Source organism: Narcine bancroftii, chromosome 6, assembly GCF_036971445.1.
Source record: "Narcine bancroftii isolate sNarBan1 chromosome 6, sNarBan1.hap1, whole genome shotgun sequence".
Lineage (NCBI taxonomy): Eukaryota > Metazoa > Chordata > Chondrichthyes > Torpediniformes > Narcinidae > Narcine > Narcine bancroftii.
The window spans coordinates 206,602,790-206,620,005 of NC_091474.1; the positions used below are offsets into that span (position 1 = coordinate 206,602,790).

At 39.8% G+C, this 17,216-nt stretch overlaps 1 protein-coding gene across 1 annotated transcript in view; it reads left to right on the forward strand.

Annotated features, from left to right (window-relative positions):
- Positions 1–17,216, forward strand: part of mdn1 (midasin AAA ATPase 1) — a 228,121-nt gene that overhangs the window by 26,749 nt on the left and 184,156 nt on the right. The window contains exons 14-20 of the mRNA XM_069887323.1: positions 3,095–3,243; positions 7,406–7,466; positions 8,013–8,224; positions 8,843–8,946; positions 10,026–10,170; positions 12,738–12,834; positions 16,648–16,761. Of these exons, the coding sequence (XP_069743424.1) occupies positions 3,095–3,243; positions 7,406–7,466; positions 8,013–8,224; positions 8,843–8,946; positions 10,026–10,170; positions 12,738–12,834; positions 16,648–16,761 (882 nt within the window). The remainder of the gene's footprint in view (positions 1–3,094; positions 3,244–7,405; positions 7,467–8,012; positions 8,225–8,842; positions 8,947–10,025; positions 10,171–12,737; positions 12,835–16,647; positions 16,762–17,216) is intronic.

Consider the following 17,216-nt stretch of genomic DNA (forward strand, 5'->3'; position numbering starts at 1 on the left):
CCTTAACCAGGAAGATTTTTCAAAAATTGAATAAATTAATCAGAAAATTATTTTGGGAAGGTAAGAAACCAAGAATAGGTTTGGATATGCTAACATGGACATATAAACAAGAGGGATTGCAGTTACCAAATTTTAAAAACTACTATAGGGCAGCCTAATTAAGATTTTTTGTCAAACTTTTTTCAGGCAGGAGGAAACTGGCTTGGCTTAAGATAGTTATATAAATTAGAGGAACACTTACTCTATAAGTGGAATGACAAACTGATGCAACATAACAATTTACCAATATTGCATCATATATTAAAAATATGGAGTAAAATACATCTAAAATTAATTCTGTTGCTGAAACAAAATCAATTAATTCCTTTTACAATGAATAATGTATTTTTCAAAGAATGGTCAAGAGAAGGAATTACAAGGATAAAAGACTGCTTTCTTGCCAATACCTTATTGACATTAGAACAGCTAAAATATCGCATGGAACAATATTTTCATGTTATCAACTAAAAACATATTTAAAGGAGAAGCTGGGAACTAATTTAAGGTTGGCTGAAGTTGGTTGTTTTGAATACTTAATCACAGACACTTTGATAGTTAAAACAATTTATTACAAATATGTATATTAAATTGCAAAACAAAGAAAAGGGCAAGATAATATACAGACCCAAACAATGTTGGGAGAAAGATTTAAATATACAGATGAATTACGAAATATGGATGGAACTATGTGTGGGCACCATAACCAATACAATAAATGCTCGGTAACATATGATACAATATAATTGGCTCCATAGGCTATATGTCACATGTCAAAAATTAAAAGAATGGAATCCAATGCTATCCAGTAAATGTTTCCACTGTAAATGAAATTTGGTACAATAGTACATTCAATGCGGACATGTGCAAAAGTAAAAACCTTTTGGGAGGATTTAAATTCAATATTAAATAGAATCACAAAAAATAAAATACCAAAGAACCCAAAAATCTTCCTGTTAAGCAATATAAAAGATAGTTACAATTAAAATTAGATAGATCTCTAAAACGATTTATTTTGATTGCATTAGTGGCAGCAAAAAAATGCATAATGATAGCCTGGAAAATGGAAACACCTTTGAAAATAAAATGGTAGTACATAGAAATTAATGTGCATCCCATCAGGAAAAATAACCTACAACTTAAGATGCGCTCAATTTGAACAAATCTGGGACTCATATAAAGTTTATTAGTAGCCGTTAATTTCAATACTCCAACTCTTAATGAGACATGTTATACTTAAATAGTAAAATGTAATATTTGGTGGACACTTCTTTTCTGTTTCTTGTCTATAGTTAATTGGGGGATGGTGTTGAGGGGGAGTGGGGTTGGAGAAAATAGAAAATGTGTGTACATATAAATACTAAATCTGTGTTTATATTTTTGCTGATTTAGTACATTATGACATATTAAATTAAAAAAAAACACTTCTGCATGTTTTCAAATTCTGTTATCACTAATCAATCTGAGGAATACAAGGCCAAGTAACAGTTTTAAAAAATGTTTTATCAGGTCTATTAGTTTGTTGCAATTTGTTTCAACTTAGTTTTTCCCTAATAGTCTAAATCACACATGTCAAACTCTGGCCCGCGGTATAATTATATTTGGCCCGCAAGATCATTTCAAAAATGTATTAGAGGTGGCCCGCCCTGCAGCGAGAGCCGATGCTGTTTATTGGTAATGTCACCCCCACCATCCTCCCCCTTCATTGCACATCCTTCCCCATTGTAACACGAGAAGTCTGTCGATGTCATCAGCCGACAAGCCAGTTGGAAGGCTCCCCACACAACTAGTCACTTCTCTCACCTGTCGAGCGGTGCGTCGGATGGACAAGCGCCTGTGATTTCCTGTCAGCGCGACGGGCATGGCAGGCTGCGCACGGCCCCCGGGCAGCGCGAGCCCCGCGTGACTGGCACCGGACGGCCCTTCCACAGTGCGAGCGCACTTCTCCCGGTCACCACGGCCTTCAGCGCTTGCTCCCGCGTGGATTCCAGGGACGTCTGGTTCGGCCCTGCACGTGAAGAGAGATGGTGGCTGTCCGCAAAGGCTGATCAGCAGCGCGCTGGGCCTGAGTGGGTGGGTAAGCAGGGGTGGGCAGAGGGTGTAGGTGAGGAGTAATGGGCAGGGGAAGTTATGGTGGAGCGAGGGGCAGTTGGAGGGATGAGTAGAAGGAGGGGTGGATAGGGAAGAGGTAAAAGGGGAGGGGCAGGGCAAGTAGGGGAGGGGTGATTAGAGGGTGAGAGACGGGTAGAGGGAGGAACAGGTTGAATGGAGAGGCAGTAGAGTGGCGTGTATAGGATGGGGTGGGTAGAGGCAGAGCGAGTGGAGTGAGGGGTGAGTAGAGATTGGGTAAAGGACTGGTCAGGTAGAGGGATGGTGGGTCGAGGGTGAATAGAGGCCTAGAGCCTGAGGAGTGAGCAGGAAATGCTGATTCCTGATGCAGGCCAACATGGACACAGCCTGTGAATGCTGACTACATTTCCACAGGGACCAAATACATTTCCCTCAGGTCAAGCAAAGGGTGAACTTGAGCTACCTACTCCTGACCTGTAACATTATCCTTCTAAAGTTATATCCTAAAGTTTAACATTACATATGTTGAAAGAAGAGAAAACATGCAGATGTTGTTGAAAATTTTCAATAAATATTTAGTTCAGCCCTCGACTTAGTCCAAGTTTTTAATTTTGGCCCTCCGTGAATTTGAGTTTGACACCCCTGGTCTAAATGATTGCCGTGGTAGTTTTTCATTGCATTTTTGTGAATTTAAAGTTGAAATCTATTGTTTATAGGTCATGACCTTTCTGATGAATGGACTCCACAAGTCTAACCTCTGTGTTTTTATTTTTTTATTTTTAGTTTTGATAACCATTCTGAATAGTATACTCTATGAATAGCTTGTCTATAAGTCTTCATATTTTCACTTAACTTTTTCCATTTACGATACTAAAAGCCTTGTCTAAAATTTGTTGTTTGGTAACAACCTGGTTTGATTGATGCATGGCTTAAATAATTTTCATCAGTTATATAGTTTGTATGACTGAAATTCTTGTACTATTTTAAGGGAAACCCAGACCTTTTCGGCGACAAGACCTTCATCTCTCCTCTTGGAACAACTGGCTGTTTGTCTAGGCAAAGAGGAGCCAGTCCTGTTGGTTGGTGAAACGGGTACTGGAAAAACATCGACTGTCCAGTACCTTGCCAAAATTACTGGTGAGTTGAGGAACTTGTTGCATTCACCTCTTGCTATGCAGATGAAGTTTATTTTTTTTCTTCTGCCAATATTATTGAAACATCAAGTCCCTGAAGTAAAAGGCATTCACAAAAAGTTTAATGAATTGTTCAGTCTTTTATGTTTGTCATTTTCAGCGGGATTGGCCTGACAATTTCTATGCTTTTAGTGTGTTATTGGCTATCAAAGGAAGAAAGAAATTAGCAATATTTCAAATTCTGAAATATTTCCATGCTCTTTGCATGGAAATGGGTGGATGTGTGAAAATGGGTGTCAGAATGCTCCCTTTTATGGGTAATCCTGTAGCTATGATATTGGGTGATTGGCGGAAGTCTGTAATATTGTTTTCAGAACAATGGAGAGTGGAGGAAGATGCATTATAAAGTGCCTAGTTTTGAACCAAAGTATTAGAAAGCTGTACCAAAATTAGGAATGATGAGCCAGTGTGTTCAAAATCAGTCATTAAATTGTTAAGAAGTTGCATTGTCAGTTCATGACTAAATGTTTAGTTTGAGCTGAAGCTGGTGGGGTGGGGGAGGGGGGAAGGAGATGTTATCATTCTTTGGAAATGGCTATTTTCTTTGAATTTTGAACTTATTTTTGCAGGCCATTTAAAAAAAAAAGTGTTTCTTGTCTATTCCATGGAATTAGTGTGGCAGTTTCAATGAGGTCCTATAATTCAATTCACAATTATTCCGTGTGTGTTTGCTTTTAATGAAATTGAAGGCAAATTGGAGCTCCTCACCTACCAAAAAATTGAATAAATATTTCCTAGTTTGTGGGCAATGTCAAAACTATTTTGTCTATCATTAATGATATCCAGACTTACAATATTCATTCTCCAGTAATTAGATAAAGTTCATGGCATTCTCAAGAGGGTGGGTGAGCAGCCAGATGTCGTGGTCCATATGGGGACCAATGATGTGGGTAGGAAGGATGAGGAGGTTCTGCAAGGAGAGTTCATGGAGTTGAGTGCAAGGTTGAAGGACAGGACCTCCAGAGTTGTGATCTCAAGATTGCTACCCATGCCCTGTGCTAGTGAGGTTAGAAATAGGAAAATAGTGCAGCTTAACATGTGGCTAAAGACATGGTGTAGGAGGGAGAGCTTCACGTTTCTGGATCATTGGGCTCTCTTCCAGGGAAGGTGGGACCTATTCCAACAGTATGCTTTGCATCTGAACTGGAGGGAGACTAATATCCTTACAGGAAGGTTTTCTAGTACTATAACTAGGTTTTCAGGGGGATGGGAGGAGTGGAAGAGGGAAAGAATGATGTGGAAAATTGTACGCACCATTAGAAGTCAATAGATTGCACGTGGTGAAAATGTTCTTTGGTCCATCTATTTTAATGCAAGGAGTATTGTAGTAAAGGCAAGCGAGCTTAGAGCATGGATTAGCATGTGGAATTCTGACGTTGTTATCATTAGTGAAACTTAATTGCAGGAGGAAGAGGACTGGCAGCTTAATGTTCCGGGCTTCCATTGGTTTATACATGATAGAACGGGACTTTGGGGGGTGGGGTGAATGAATAAGGGAGGAGTGGCATTGCTTGTCAGGAAATATATCACAGCTGTGTTCAGGTAGGATAGTGTAAAGGGCTTATCTGCTGAGGCTAATGGGTGGAACTGAGGAATGGGAAAGGAATGACCACACTCATGGGGCAGTATTATAGACTGCCCAACAGTTAGCAAGAATTGGAGGAGCAAATCTGTAAAGATAGCAGACAGTTGCAGAAAACATAAGATGTGATAGTAAGAGATTTTAACTTCCTACATATTGATTGGGACTCCTATACTGTAAAAGAGCTGATGGCTTTGACTTTGTCAAATGTATTCATGAAAGTTTTCTAAATATATAGAAATGCCAACTAGAGAGTGCAATACTGGATCTCCTATTAAGGAATGAGACAGGACAGGTGACAAGTATGTGTAGGGAAACATTGTGGGTCCAGTGATCATAATGCCATTAGTTTCAAGTTAATTATAGAGAAGGATAGGTCTGGTCCTCAGGCTGAGGTTCTTAATTGGAGAAGGCCAATTTTGAGGAAATGATAAAGGATCTAGAATGTGTAGATTGGAATAAGTTGTTTTCAATAATTGGAGGATCTTTAAAGGTGAAATATTGAGAGTACAGTTTGTATGTTACTGTCAGGATTAAAGGCAAGGTTAGCAGACATGGGGAACCTAGTTTTCAAGGGATATGGTGTCTCTGGTTCAGGAAAAGAGAGAGGTGAATAGCAGATATAAGCAACACAGAGCAAATGAGGTACCTGAGGAGTAAATGCAAGAAAAACTTCATGAATGAAATTAGGAAGGCTAAAAGAAAGCATGAGGTTGCTTTGGCAAATAATTTGAAGGGAAATCCTAAGAGTTTTTACAGGTATATTAGAGCAAAAGGATAGTAAGGGACAAAATTGATCCCTTTGAAGATCAGAGTGGTTCGCTTTGTATGGAGCCAAAAGAGTTTGGGGAAATCAAAGCTCAGGAAACTGGCACAGAGTAGGAGGAAATAAGGAAAACCAGCAGTGGGGTCATAGAATCTATACAGATTAAAGAGAAGTGCTTGCTGTCTTAAAGCAAATAAGGGTTGATAAATCTCCAGGGCCTGACAAGATGTTCCCACAGACATTGAGGGAGGCTAGTGTAAAAATTATAGGGGCTCTGGCAGAAATATTGAAAATGTCCTTAGCCACAGGTGTGGTGCCAGAAGATTGGAGGGTAGCTAACGTTGTTCCACTCTTTTAAAAAAGACTCCAAAGCAATCCTGGAAATATAGGCCAGTGACCCTGATATCAGTAGTAGTTAAATTATTGAAATGTGTCATTATTTGGATTGCCAGGAACTGATTAGGGATAGCCAACGTGGCTTTGTGCATCGTAGGTTATACTGAACCAATTTGATAGTTTTTCGAGGAGGTTACCAGAAATGTTGATAAAGGAAAGGTTGTGGATGTTGTCTACATGGAAGGTTAGTCAGGAAGGTTCAGAGGCTAGGTATTTATGGGGGAAGTAGTTAACTGGATTTGACAATGGCTAGATGGGAGAAGCTAGAGAGTAGTGGTGGATGATGGCTTCTCAGACTGGAGGCCTGTGACTGGTGGTGTGTCTCAGGGATTGGTGCTGGGACCATTGTTGTTTGTCATCTGTATCAATGATCTGGATGATGATGTGATAAATTGGATCTGCAAGTCTGCAGATAACACTAGGATTGGAGGTGTTGTGTAGAAATAAGAAGGTTTTCAAAGTTTGCAGAAGGATCTGAACCAGCTGAAAAATGAACTGAAAAATAGAAGATTGAATTTAATGCAGACAAGAGTAAGGTATTGCATTTTGGAAGGACAAACCAAGGAAGGCTATACACTGTAAATGATAGGGTACTGAGGAGTGCAGTAGAACAGAAGGATCTGGGAATACAGATACATAATTCCTTGAAAGTGGCATCACAAGTGGATAGGGTTGTAAAAGCTGCTTTCAGGTTGCCAGAATACCCCAACGTTAAGCCACCTAAAATACCCAAATGTGGCTGTTGGGAGACCACCTGAAAGCGGAGAACCCTGATCTCAGGGTTACTTACCACTAAGGTAGAGAGTGCAGAGATGATTTACTAGGGGGTTGTCTGGTTTTCAGGAACTGCGTTACAGGGAAAGGTTAAACAGGTTTGGACTACATTTCCTGGAGTATAGAAGAACAAGGGGAGATTTGATAAAGTTATTTAAAATTATGAAAGGGATAGACAGAGTAAATGGAGATAGGCTTTTTCCACTGAGGCTAGGTGAGATACAAACCAGAGGACATGGGTTAAGGGTGAAAGGGGAAAAGTTCAGTGGGTACATGAGGTGGAACTTCTTCACACAGTGTGGGAGTGTGGAACGAGCTGCCAGATGAAGTGGTGAATGTGGGCTCAATTTTAATATTTAAGAAGAATTTGGAAAGGTACATAGGTAAGGAGGGCTATGGACTTGGGTGCAGGCCAGTGGGACACGGCAGACAAAATTGTTTGACGCAGAAGTTCTATGGTTCTAGAGAAACCTCTTTGTACGGATATAATTTTGGGTAGAAAAGTTTTGTTTTGGTAAATAAATTTTAAGTTTTTTTAATGGACTTTGGAAGGCTTTGCTAAGTATTCTGTTGTATTCATTGTTTCAGGTCATAAACTGAAGGTTGTAAATATGAATCAACAGAGTGATGCAGCAGATTTGCTTGGAGGGTAAGTGTCCTGCGAGTAATAACTTCTTGACTATTATTATTCCTCTTTGCGGTGGCAAGTTCAATTAGAAATGACTAACATTTTTTCTATTGAAGTTTGTGCTTTTAATGGTTCACTGCCAATTTGGAATTTTTTAGTCCTATCTTTGTTTTGCTCTTAGTGATTAAAAATGATCATTGTTACGGGAGACAGACATGCACATAAATTTTTGATAGTGTATATAAGATCACAAAAGCATGCTGGCAAGTATGAATCCTTTATTACACAGTGTAGCTATGACCTTGCCCTGCTACCCCTGGAGTGGATGCTAGAAATCCAAACAGGATTTGGGATTCACAACTCTGTCAAACCCCAGGTTCACCTTTGCGAGATGCTCAGTCGTATATTCATTTCTCAGAAAACTAACATGTAAAGGAGGAATATAATGCACCAATAGTGCCTGACTGCATAAGTAGGGTCAATTAATCTTAAGAATTAATCTTAAGTGCATGCTCCCAAGATTTCCCATTAATAATTTGTCTGGGATTTGTACCTATAACTATTCAGATACAAACCTATGGACCGTAGACTTATTATGTTGCCTCTGCGTGAAGCATTTGAAGAGCTTTTCATTCAGACATACTCCAGGAAGCAGAATATTACTTTCTTGGGTCACATCCAAATGTGCTGCAAACAGAAACGCTGGCAAGATTTACTTCAGCTGATGTTGCATGTCTACAAAACAGCCATCAGCAAAGACATGAAATCGAAAGAAAATGGTGAGAGTTTAGTAAGTTTTTTTTTGTGTGTGTGGATAATGTTGCAGTGTTGTAACCAGTGTAGTTCAAGTAAGTTCTGCCTGCTGCTTCATTAAATGAACATTTTGAATCTGTGCAGTCAGTAGTGGATGCTGAAGAGTCAAAAACGTGTTCCATTGTGATTTACGTTCTCTGACATTTTAATTTTCTTCGTTTTAAAACTGTACAGCATAATTTGCCTTCAAGTATCTCTTTACGTCTGTCATGGCAGTTTACCTTTTAGCTTTTGAGTTTTTGGCATTGGCTGAATTGTGCAAATATGTACCAAAAAAAGTGTGGGACTTGAAGACCTAACAAATGTTTGTATATAATCAACATTACCAAAATAGTTAACTGGGTCATTATGTCGAAGGTTGACGAAGGTTGTTATATTATGGATTGTGTTGTCCTGGTCTTAATAGGGTTACTTACTTTTTAAAAAAAAAAAAGTATTTCGTAGAAGTTTGTGCAAATTGTGAGTCATTTCACTATATTACAGTGAAGATGCCTCTTCAATTCTTCCCTCCCCATTTAATTGTAACATTTTAAATGGTTTAAATTTTTTTTTATATATGAAGTGTTTTTTGTTTTTGTTTTTAGGTGCCTGTTTGAAAGAGAAATGGGAATTACTTGGTCTGCGTCTGGCCCAGGCACAGCAACAGATGAAACTGAGTGAAGCATCGTTGGTATTTGCATTTGTTGAGGTAAGATATGAAATTGGTTGATGTATTTCTTTGGACGGATGCATTTGGAATGATTCTACCAGAGGCACTCACCTGCATAGTTAAGTTCTATTCCATTCTAAATAGTACTTGGTGACAGTTCTTGGGTTTCCTGGTACAGATTCAGATGAGAAATTCCTGTCAATTTAAAGACAAAATTAACTGGTACAGGGAACCTTAGTTTCCAAAAGATACTGAGATCCTGGTTAAGAAAAAGGAGGTGCATGGTAGGTTTTGGAACCAAGGAACGAATGAGGTACTTCAATATAAGAAATTCAAGAAAACTTTTGAGAAAGCCATCAGGGAGGATAGAAGAAGGCATGGGGTGGTTCTGGAGGACAAGGTGAAAGAAAATCCCAAATGATACTTCAAGTGTATTAAGAGCAAAAAGGATAGCATGGGACAAAAATTGGTTCTCTTGAAGGCTAGAGTGGTCATCCATGCATGGAGCCAAAGGAAATGGAGATCCTTAAGGATTTCTTTTGCCTGTTTTTATTTGAAGGATGGTGTAGAGTCAATAGAAGAAAGGGAAAACAGCAATGAGGTCATGGACTCTGCACAGATTATAGGGGAAGAGATGCTTGCTTCTTTAGCCAAATAAGTGTGCATAAATCCCCAGGGCCTGCCAAGATATTTCTTGTACCTTATGGGTTCAGAGGACAATTAGTAAAAGCCTTGCTTTCTTTTCACCCTGTGTAACACAAATATTTTGTTTTTTTATGTTGTTGGAATAGAGAAGTATGGAAGAACCTCTGACTGCTTCACAGAGAAGGGCAGGGCCATAAACTTTGAGCAGAGTTTTTGGGGGGTGGGGGAGCCATAGCTGAAAAAAGGTTTAGAATGGCTGTACTAATTCACTGATCATTTAATAAGCTTCTACTAATCCATGCACTTTCCAACCTGGATTGCATGGTGTAATTGTGATAGGATATCTTTGTGATTTTTCTTGTTACTGATCAGAGGGAGTCTGAAATTGCACTACTGTACTCTGACTACACAGTATTTTAACCTCGACCTGAGCACTTCTCTGATATTTTGTTCTTTTTTCCCATTTTTGCAAGGGTACTTTAGCACAAGCTGTGAAAAATGGTGAATGGATTTTATTGGATGAGATCAATTTGGCTTCAGCAGAAACACTGGAATGTTTGAGTGGACTATTGGAAGGGAATAAAAGTTCTCTCGTGCTGTTGGATCGAGGAGATACTGGTACAAGAGCTTTTAGATATTATTCAACAACTTTTTTTTCAAGTTAAGATTTACAGACTGGTTTTTCAAATATGGTCAGTAAACAATACAATTTGGCATGCTCATGGAGCATGACAGCTTTTCTAGTCTAATAAGACATTTTGTAGATTTGCTTTTTTTAAAAAAAAGATATCACAGTGCAGGTGATCCTGTGTTTATGGGGGAATGGGGTGGTGGAAGGATTGAAATTATAGAAAATGGTCCACATCTATCCCAAAATTTTGTGTAGTGATTTGTGTCATCTGGAAGGATAAATATTGTTTACTTGAACAATCATAAAGCTGTGATTGCCTAGAATATAAATTTTCCAGTGATAAAAGAAGTGTGAAAGCTGGGTCCTGATGTGCTAAAGGGAGTGCACGAATCAGCCCCTTGAGAGCCAAATGCTGAACCATTGGGATTTCCAAACTGAGGGATGGTGGATTATCAAAGTTTTACCATGAATGTGGCAAGAGGGAAAATTACAAATTGAGTCTGGAGGCAGTTTGCTTCCAGGTCTATGTCCAACTTGCATGTGCATCTTCTGAAAATGCACATTTAAGATTAAGAGGGTTTTCTTTTTTGGTTAAAGCCATCTTACTACCGAGGCTGGGGCCGCCGCCTCCCCCTCGCTTTTGCCCGGATCGGGGCCGCCTAGCCTCTGCCCGCACTGGGGCCGAGTCTGCCGCTGCCTTCCCTGTGCCCGGACCGGGGCCGCCGCCTCCTTCTTTCTGCCCGGACCGGGGCCTCCACCTGCTTCGCTCTACAGAGGCCGGGGCCACCGCCTCCCCCTCGCTTCTGCCCGGACTGGGGCCGCTCAAAATTCAGGGGAATCACACTGCTCTCCATTGCAGGCAAAATCTTCGCTAGGATTCTCCTAATTAGAATAATACCTAGTGTCGCCAAAAATGTTCTCCCAGAATCTGTGCGGCTTTCGCGCAAACAGAGGAACTACTGACATGGTCTTTGCCCTCAGACAGCTCCAAGAAAAGTGCAGAGAACAAAACAAAGGTCTCTACATCACATTTGTTGACCTCACCAAAGCCTTCGACACCGTGAGTAGGAAAGGGCTTTGGCAAATAATAGAGCACCTCGGATGCCCCCCAAAGTTCCTCAACATGGTTATCCAACTGCACGAAAATCAACAAGGTCGGGTCATTACAGCAATGAGCTCTCTGAACGCTTCTCCATTAACAATGGCGTGAAGCAAGGCTGCGTTCTCGCACCAACCCTCTTTTCAATCTTCTTCAGCATGATGCTGAAACAAGCCATGAAAGACCTTAACAATGAAGACGCTGTTTACATCCGGTACCGCACGGATGGCAGTCTCTTCAATCTGAGGCGCCTGCAAGCTCACATCAAGACACAAGAGCAACTTGTCCATGAACTACTCTTTGCAGACAATGCCGCTTTAGTTTCCCATTCAGAGCCAGCTCTTCAGCGCTTGACGTCCTGTTTTGCGGAAACTGCCAAAATGTTTCACCTGGAAGTCAGCCTGAAGAAAACTGAGGTCCTCCATCAGCCAGCTCCCCACCATGACTACCAGCTCCCCCACATCTCCATCGGGCACACAAAACTCAAAACGGTCAACCAGTTTACCTATCTCGGCTGCACCATTTCATCGGATGCAAGGATGGACAACGAGATAGACAACAGACTCGCCAAGGCAAATAGCGCCTTTGGAAGACTACACAAAAGAGTCTGGAAAAACAACTAACTGAAAAACCTCACAAAGATTAGCGTATACAGAGCCATTGTCATACCCATACTCCTGTTTGGCTCCGAATTATGGGTCCTCTTCCGGCATCACCTACGGCTCCTAGAACACTTCCACCAGCATTGTCTCCGCTCCATCCTCAACATTCATTGGAGCGACTTCATCCCTAACATCGAAGTACTCGAGATGGCAGAGGCCGACAGCATCAAATCCACGCTGCTGGGTTGGTCACATCTCCAGAATGGAGGACCATTGCCTTCCCAAGATCATGTTATATGGCGAGCTCTCCACTGGCCACCGAGACACAGGTGCACCAAAGAAGAGGTACAAGGAATGCTTAAAGAAATCTCTTGGTGCCTGCCACATTGACCACCGCCAGTGGGCTGATATTGCCTCAAACCGCGCATCTTGGCGCCTCACAGTTCGGCGGGCAGCAACCTCCTTTGAAGAAGACCGCAGAGCCCACCTCACTGACAAATGACAAAGGAGGAAAAACCCAACACCCAACCCCAGACAACCAATTTTCCCTTGCAACCGCTGCAACCGTGTCTCCCTGTCCCGCATCGGACTTGTCAGCCTCAAACGAGCCTGCAGCTGACGTGGACATTTACCCCTCCATTAATCTTCGTCTGCGAAGCCAAGCCAAAGAAAAAGAAAGAAAAACCATCTTACTGTTATTCTTATGTTTTGTGCAGCATTTTCTTTTTGCATGGTGAAACTGTCTTGTGATTAGATCATTGAAAGGTTGATGTGTTTTTGGAGCAGATGATAAAGAAACAAAGATGTCTTATTATCCATGTATTTTTCCCTGAGTTGTTATGTCTTGTTGCAGAGCCAATACACCGTGACCCAGAGTTTCGTTTATTTGCCTGCATGAATCCAGCAACAGATGTAGGAAAAAGAAACTTGCCACCAGGCATACGAAATCGGTAATTAATATTTGATTATTCCCGTCTGCCCTGTCTCCATGAAGAATTGTGAACAAATGAGCCAAAAAACTGGATTTTACATGGCAAAAAAATGTAATTTGATTAGTGTACTCTTTATGCAAGTGCATCGATTCTCAACACTTGACACAGTATAATAATAACATATGTTGCATTCTACAGCGATTTCACCTGACTGTGATGGAATTGTGCTATTGTTAATCTTTAGTTATAAAATATTAAAGATTTTGTGGGTTGGACAGGAACACTTAAATACAGAAAATCCATTTTGAGAGACGCAGTGTCTCATGTCCAACTGTAAACCAACCTTTATAATTGTTCAATGGCAGCTGTGTAAACAGTGTTACGAGCCCATAGAACCCCAAAACCCAGCAGCAATAGATATTCACCAAGACAAATGGTTACTTAAACAAAAGTTGCTTTTAATTGTCTTCAAACATGAAAACAGGCTCAAGCTTTATCTTACTATTAACTTACTTAACCCCCTTCTAATTCTAAGCGCATGTGTATGTAATGTGTATGTAAGTTCAGAAAAGTTCTTTGATTCACAGTCCAATCTCACCTCATTCCTCCAAGTTCACTGGTTCTAGGCAATTCTTATACTGTGCACAGAATTTAACATGTATGAATTTCACCCGGCTTTGGTGTTTGAAAGGTTACTTGTCAGGAGGGTTCTTGTCATTTTTCAGAAAGAGATTTGTTGTTTGCTGGATGCAAATTGATTCCTTTTAATCAGCCATGCCATTGTCTTGCCGAAGAAACCTCTCCCCCATTAGGGTTTTATCATTCAGGTCACCCCAGAGTTCCTTTTTGTTTCTCTTATTTCAAGTGAAACATTATGAAGCCAGTCCTCTTCTCTTGTATGAATCACAAGGGCTTTGACCAGGCTGAACTAAGTGCTCACAACCAGTCTTCAAAATGGGGATTTTCCACAAGCTTGCCAGCTTGTCCTGTTCCAGTTCCAGTTGTTGCTGCTGACTGTAAAACTGCAGAACTGAATTCTCTCTCCCTCTCAGAGAAAAGCCTCTTTTACTCTTTCTGCTTGCAAAACCAGAAAGCTGCACTCCAGACAGTCTGCGGCTCTGGACATAATCCTCCAAGTTCTTTCATCTGTTGCTTTTCAAAACAACAATCCATCAGTGAAGTCCTTTGGGCACTCCCCAAAGCTTTTGGAAAGGCCTTCTGAGATGGCCAGTCTAGCTTGAGCAGAGCTCCAGTATTTTAAATGATGACTGTTTTGAAGTGTTTGTATGTGACCTATACTTAAAAAAAAATCTGCCACACATTATCTCCCAAAATCATATCTATATACAATATATGCCACAACATATTCTGTCACAACAGCCAAGGTGCTGAGTGATTGTCCATTGAAATGTTGAAGACAATTAATGTTTACTCAGAAGGACCTGTGTACACAAGAAAACGATCTGCTGGTTAGCTGTGCATACAGGCCAGAAGCATTTTTCTGGTAAACTTTTGGGAGAGGAACTTCAAACAAAACAGCAGTGATGTTATGTCATGTGATTAAACACACTTCAAGGAGATTTCTTTAATATTGCATCAGCTTTATCTGAAGTCAGTAAATGAAGTGACATTCTGTGAGATGGACACTTGTTGTTTGTCCTTGTCCAGAGAGAGCGATGATGCTTTAGGTATTGTAGTAGTCACTTGTGACTGACCCATTTCTGGGTAAAAGAAAGCAAGATAATTCTTGTTTCTGAATCATAACCATTTTGATGGTTACTTCATCAGACTCATATCCAAATCTGTGAAATCATTGTGTGAAACACAGATTTCAAAACTTCCATGCAAGAGAGTGGAATTTGTTGAAAATCATTTGTATGAAACAAATTGATAAAGAATTTGTGATTTGAGAACTTTTGAACAGCAGTTTCAATACAAAAAGTTTTCTGAGACTAAACTGTAAAATCATCTCTTCACAATTGTAACTAAACTGTAACACTCTAAACAATCTAAACTGTAACTCTCTCTCTCTCTAGTAATAGTTATTAATAAAAATTAGTTTGAAGGTACCATTATCTTGGTGAAGTTCTATTGCTGCTGGTCTAGGTTGTAACATTACTAAGTCAATTAAAACTGGGCACATATTGTATTTTATTTGTGTTGCAGTCGTTGTATTTTTGTTGAAGTCCTAGCATCTTTCAAATTCCTTGAAGTCTGCATGTATCTGTGAATAAGGGAATTTGCATAGAGAAGGCAGAGAAAGCATTTGATTTTAGTTCTGCACTTTACAGCTTTATACTAAAGATAACTTTTTTTTCATACCTCTCGCCTGTGAGCATGTGCTCTTCCCCCTGCCCTCACCATTTTATTCAGGCACCTGCCTGTTTTTTATTCATACCTTGATAAAGGGCTCTGGCCTGAAATGTTGGTTATGTATCTTTATCTTTGCTACATAAAGAATGCTGCAAGAATTGCTGAGTTTCTCTGGCATTTTTGTGTAGAACAGTGTTCAACTGCAAGGTCAAAAGGCATGGAATCTTTCCTTAGAAAATGCTATGGTTTGAGTGTAACTTTGTCTGACCTCCAGAAGACTGACAGTGAATCTTGAATGGGAGCACGAGCTAAAGGACCTAGTTTATCTACTTTCTCCAGGCTGCTTCATCCTTTCCAGTTCCATCTGTCACTGATGCTCTTTGACACCATGATTCTTTCCCTCAAATCGACTTTCAAACTGGCATTTGTTCCATGATACTTGTGATTGCTGTTTAAGAGTTTAACATGATCTACATTAATGCCCCACCACTGCACACTATTAACCGTTATGCTCATGGTAAGAAATTGGTTACAGTAGAGATTCTTCTGGCACTGCACTCGATGAAGTACTTTCATCAACATCCTCACTCATCGATAGTGAGTTGCTATTGAGGGGACCTCAATAGTTGCATGAATTTCATTTGTACAGACTGTCTAGTCGGGGAAGTTGATGCTCAGAACACTGGTGGTGTGTGGTCTATTGAATCTTAGGCTTGAGTGAATAATCCACTTCAGCTTGTGAATTTCCTTTGTGTCTCCAGACTACGGCCGTTGATTTGTATATTCTGCATCATTACTTGATTGGTCCAGATGTTTAAAATAATAGTGACCATATTTCTGAAACTTGCCACTTTATCTAGAAAAAATGTCTTCTGTATAGTCCATCATTTGGTTGAACAGCAGTCCAGGAAAAGTCCTTGTAGCGGCATGTATTTTAGTTTTTCAGAGATTTTAACTTTATCATTAATGTTTGCTTCCAATTATTCAGGGAGCATTTACACAACATTAATTTGTTTTTTTAAATTCCTGAGTATTTGTCTTCAAAAAGGAAAAATTTGATCTTCTTTTGGGGGAACAAATGGAAAACAAAATCATGTTGAATAGTTTTGTGGGTTGGTTAACTAAGATTGCTTGCTATGCAGAGGCTGCACAAGATCCATTATTCTCCGGAAACTGTGGCAATATTTAGGTCAAAATCACCTTTGCTCATTGTGAAGGTTGGTTCTGTATTAATTTACCTTCTAGACATTGCTCCCCTGCCTGTTCAATTATAATAATTTTTTTTAAAAAGTTTCCTCCAAGATATAAAAAGGTTTTTTTACTACTTATCCTGCACTTCTAAGTTTGAGAAACCACCTAGTTCTGGATGGAGGTATTTTGATTTTTTTCTGGGGTGAGTGAATAACGTAGCAGTGTACAACTTGGAGATTTTTTTGAGTAAATTACCTTCTTAACCAATATTGTTGTATTTGTTCCTGATATGGATTCTTAAAAAAAATAACTTTTTTTTGTTCGCAGGTTTACAGAACTGTATGTTGATGAACTGGAATCTAAAGGAGACCTTGGAATCCTCGTATCTGATTATTTGAGGGGATTAAATGTCAACAAGAAAACTATTCAAGGGATCATTGAGTAAGAATAATTTTGATTCCTTAGTTTATAGATTTTGAAATAATTGAAAGGACAGCAAGTTATTAAAGTGTCAACTATACAGGATCAAATCTGGCACTGTCTGTAAGAGGTTTGTACGTTATCCCCGTATCTGTGTGGGTTTCCTCTGGGTGCTCAGCTTTCATTCCACCCTCCAATATTGTTGTAGGTTAATCAGGGCATTTGGGCGGCACAGCTCGTGGGCTGAAATGGCCTGTTACTGTGCTGTATGTCAAAATTTAACAAAAGTGTGTAGTGAAAGGAATTTAAAAACAAAAACAAAGTCTGAAACTGAAAGTTTGGGAATATTGGGAAAAAATCCAGTGTCACTATTTCAGGCTGATGATTTTTTAAGAAAACTGGAAAGGAACTGAATCAGTTTTAAGTTTCAGCAGAAGGATGAATGCAGTAAAAACAAAAATGCTGCAGTATTGTGA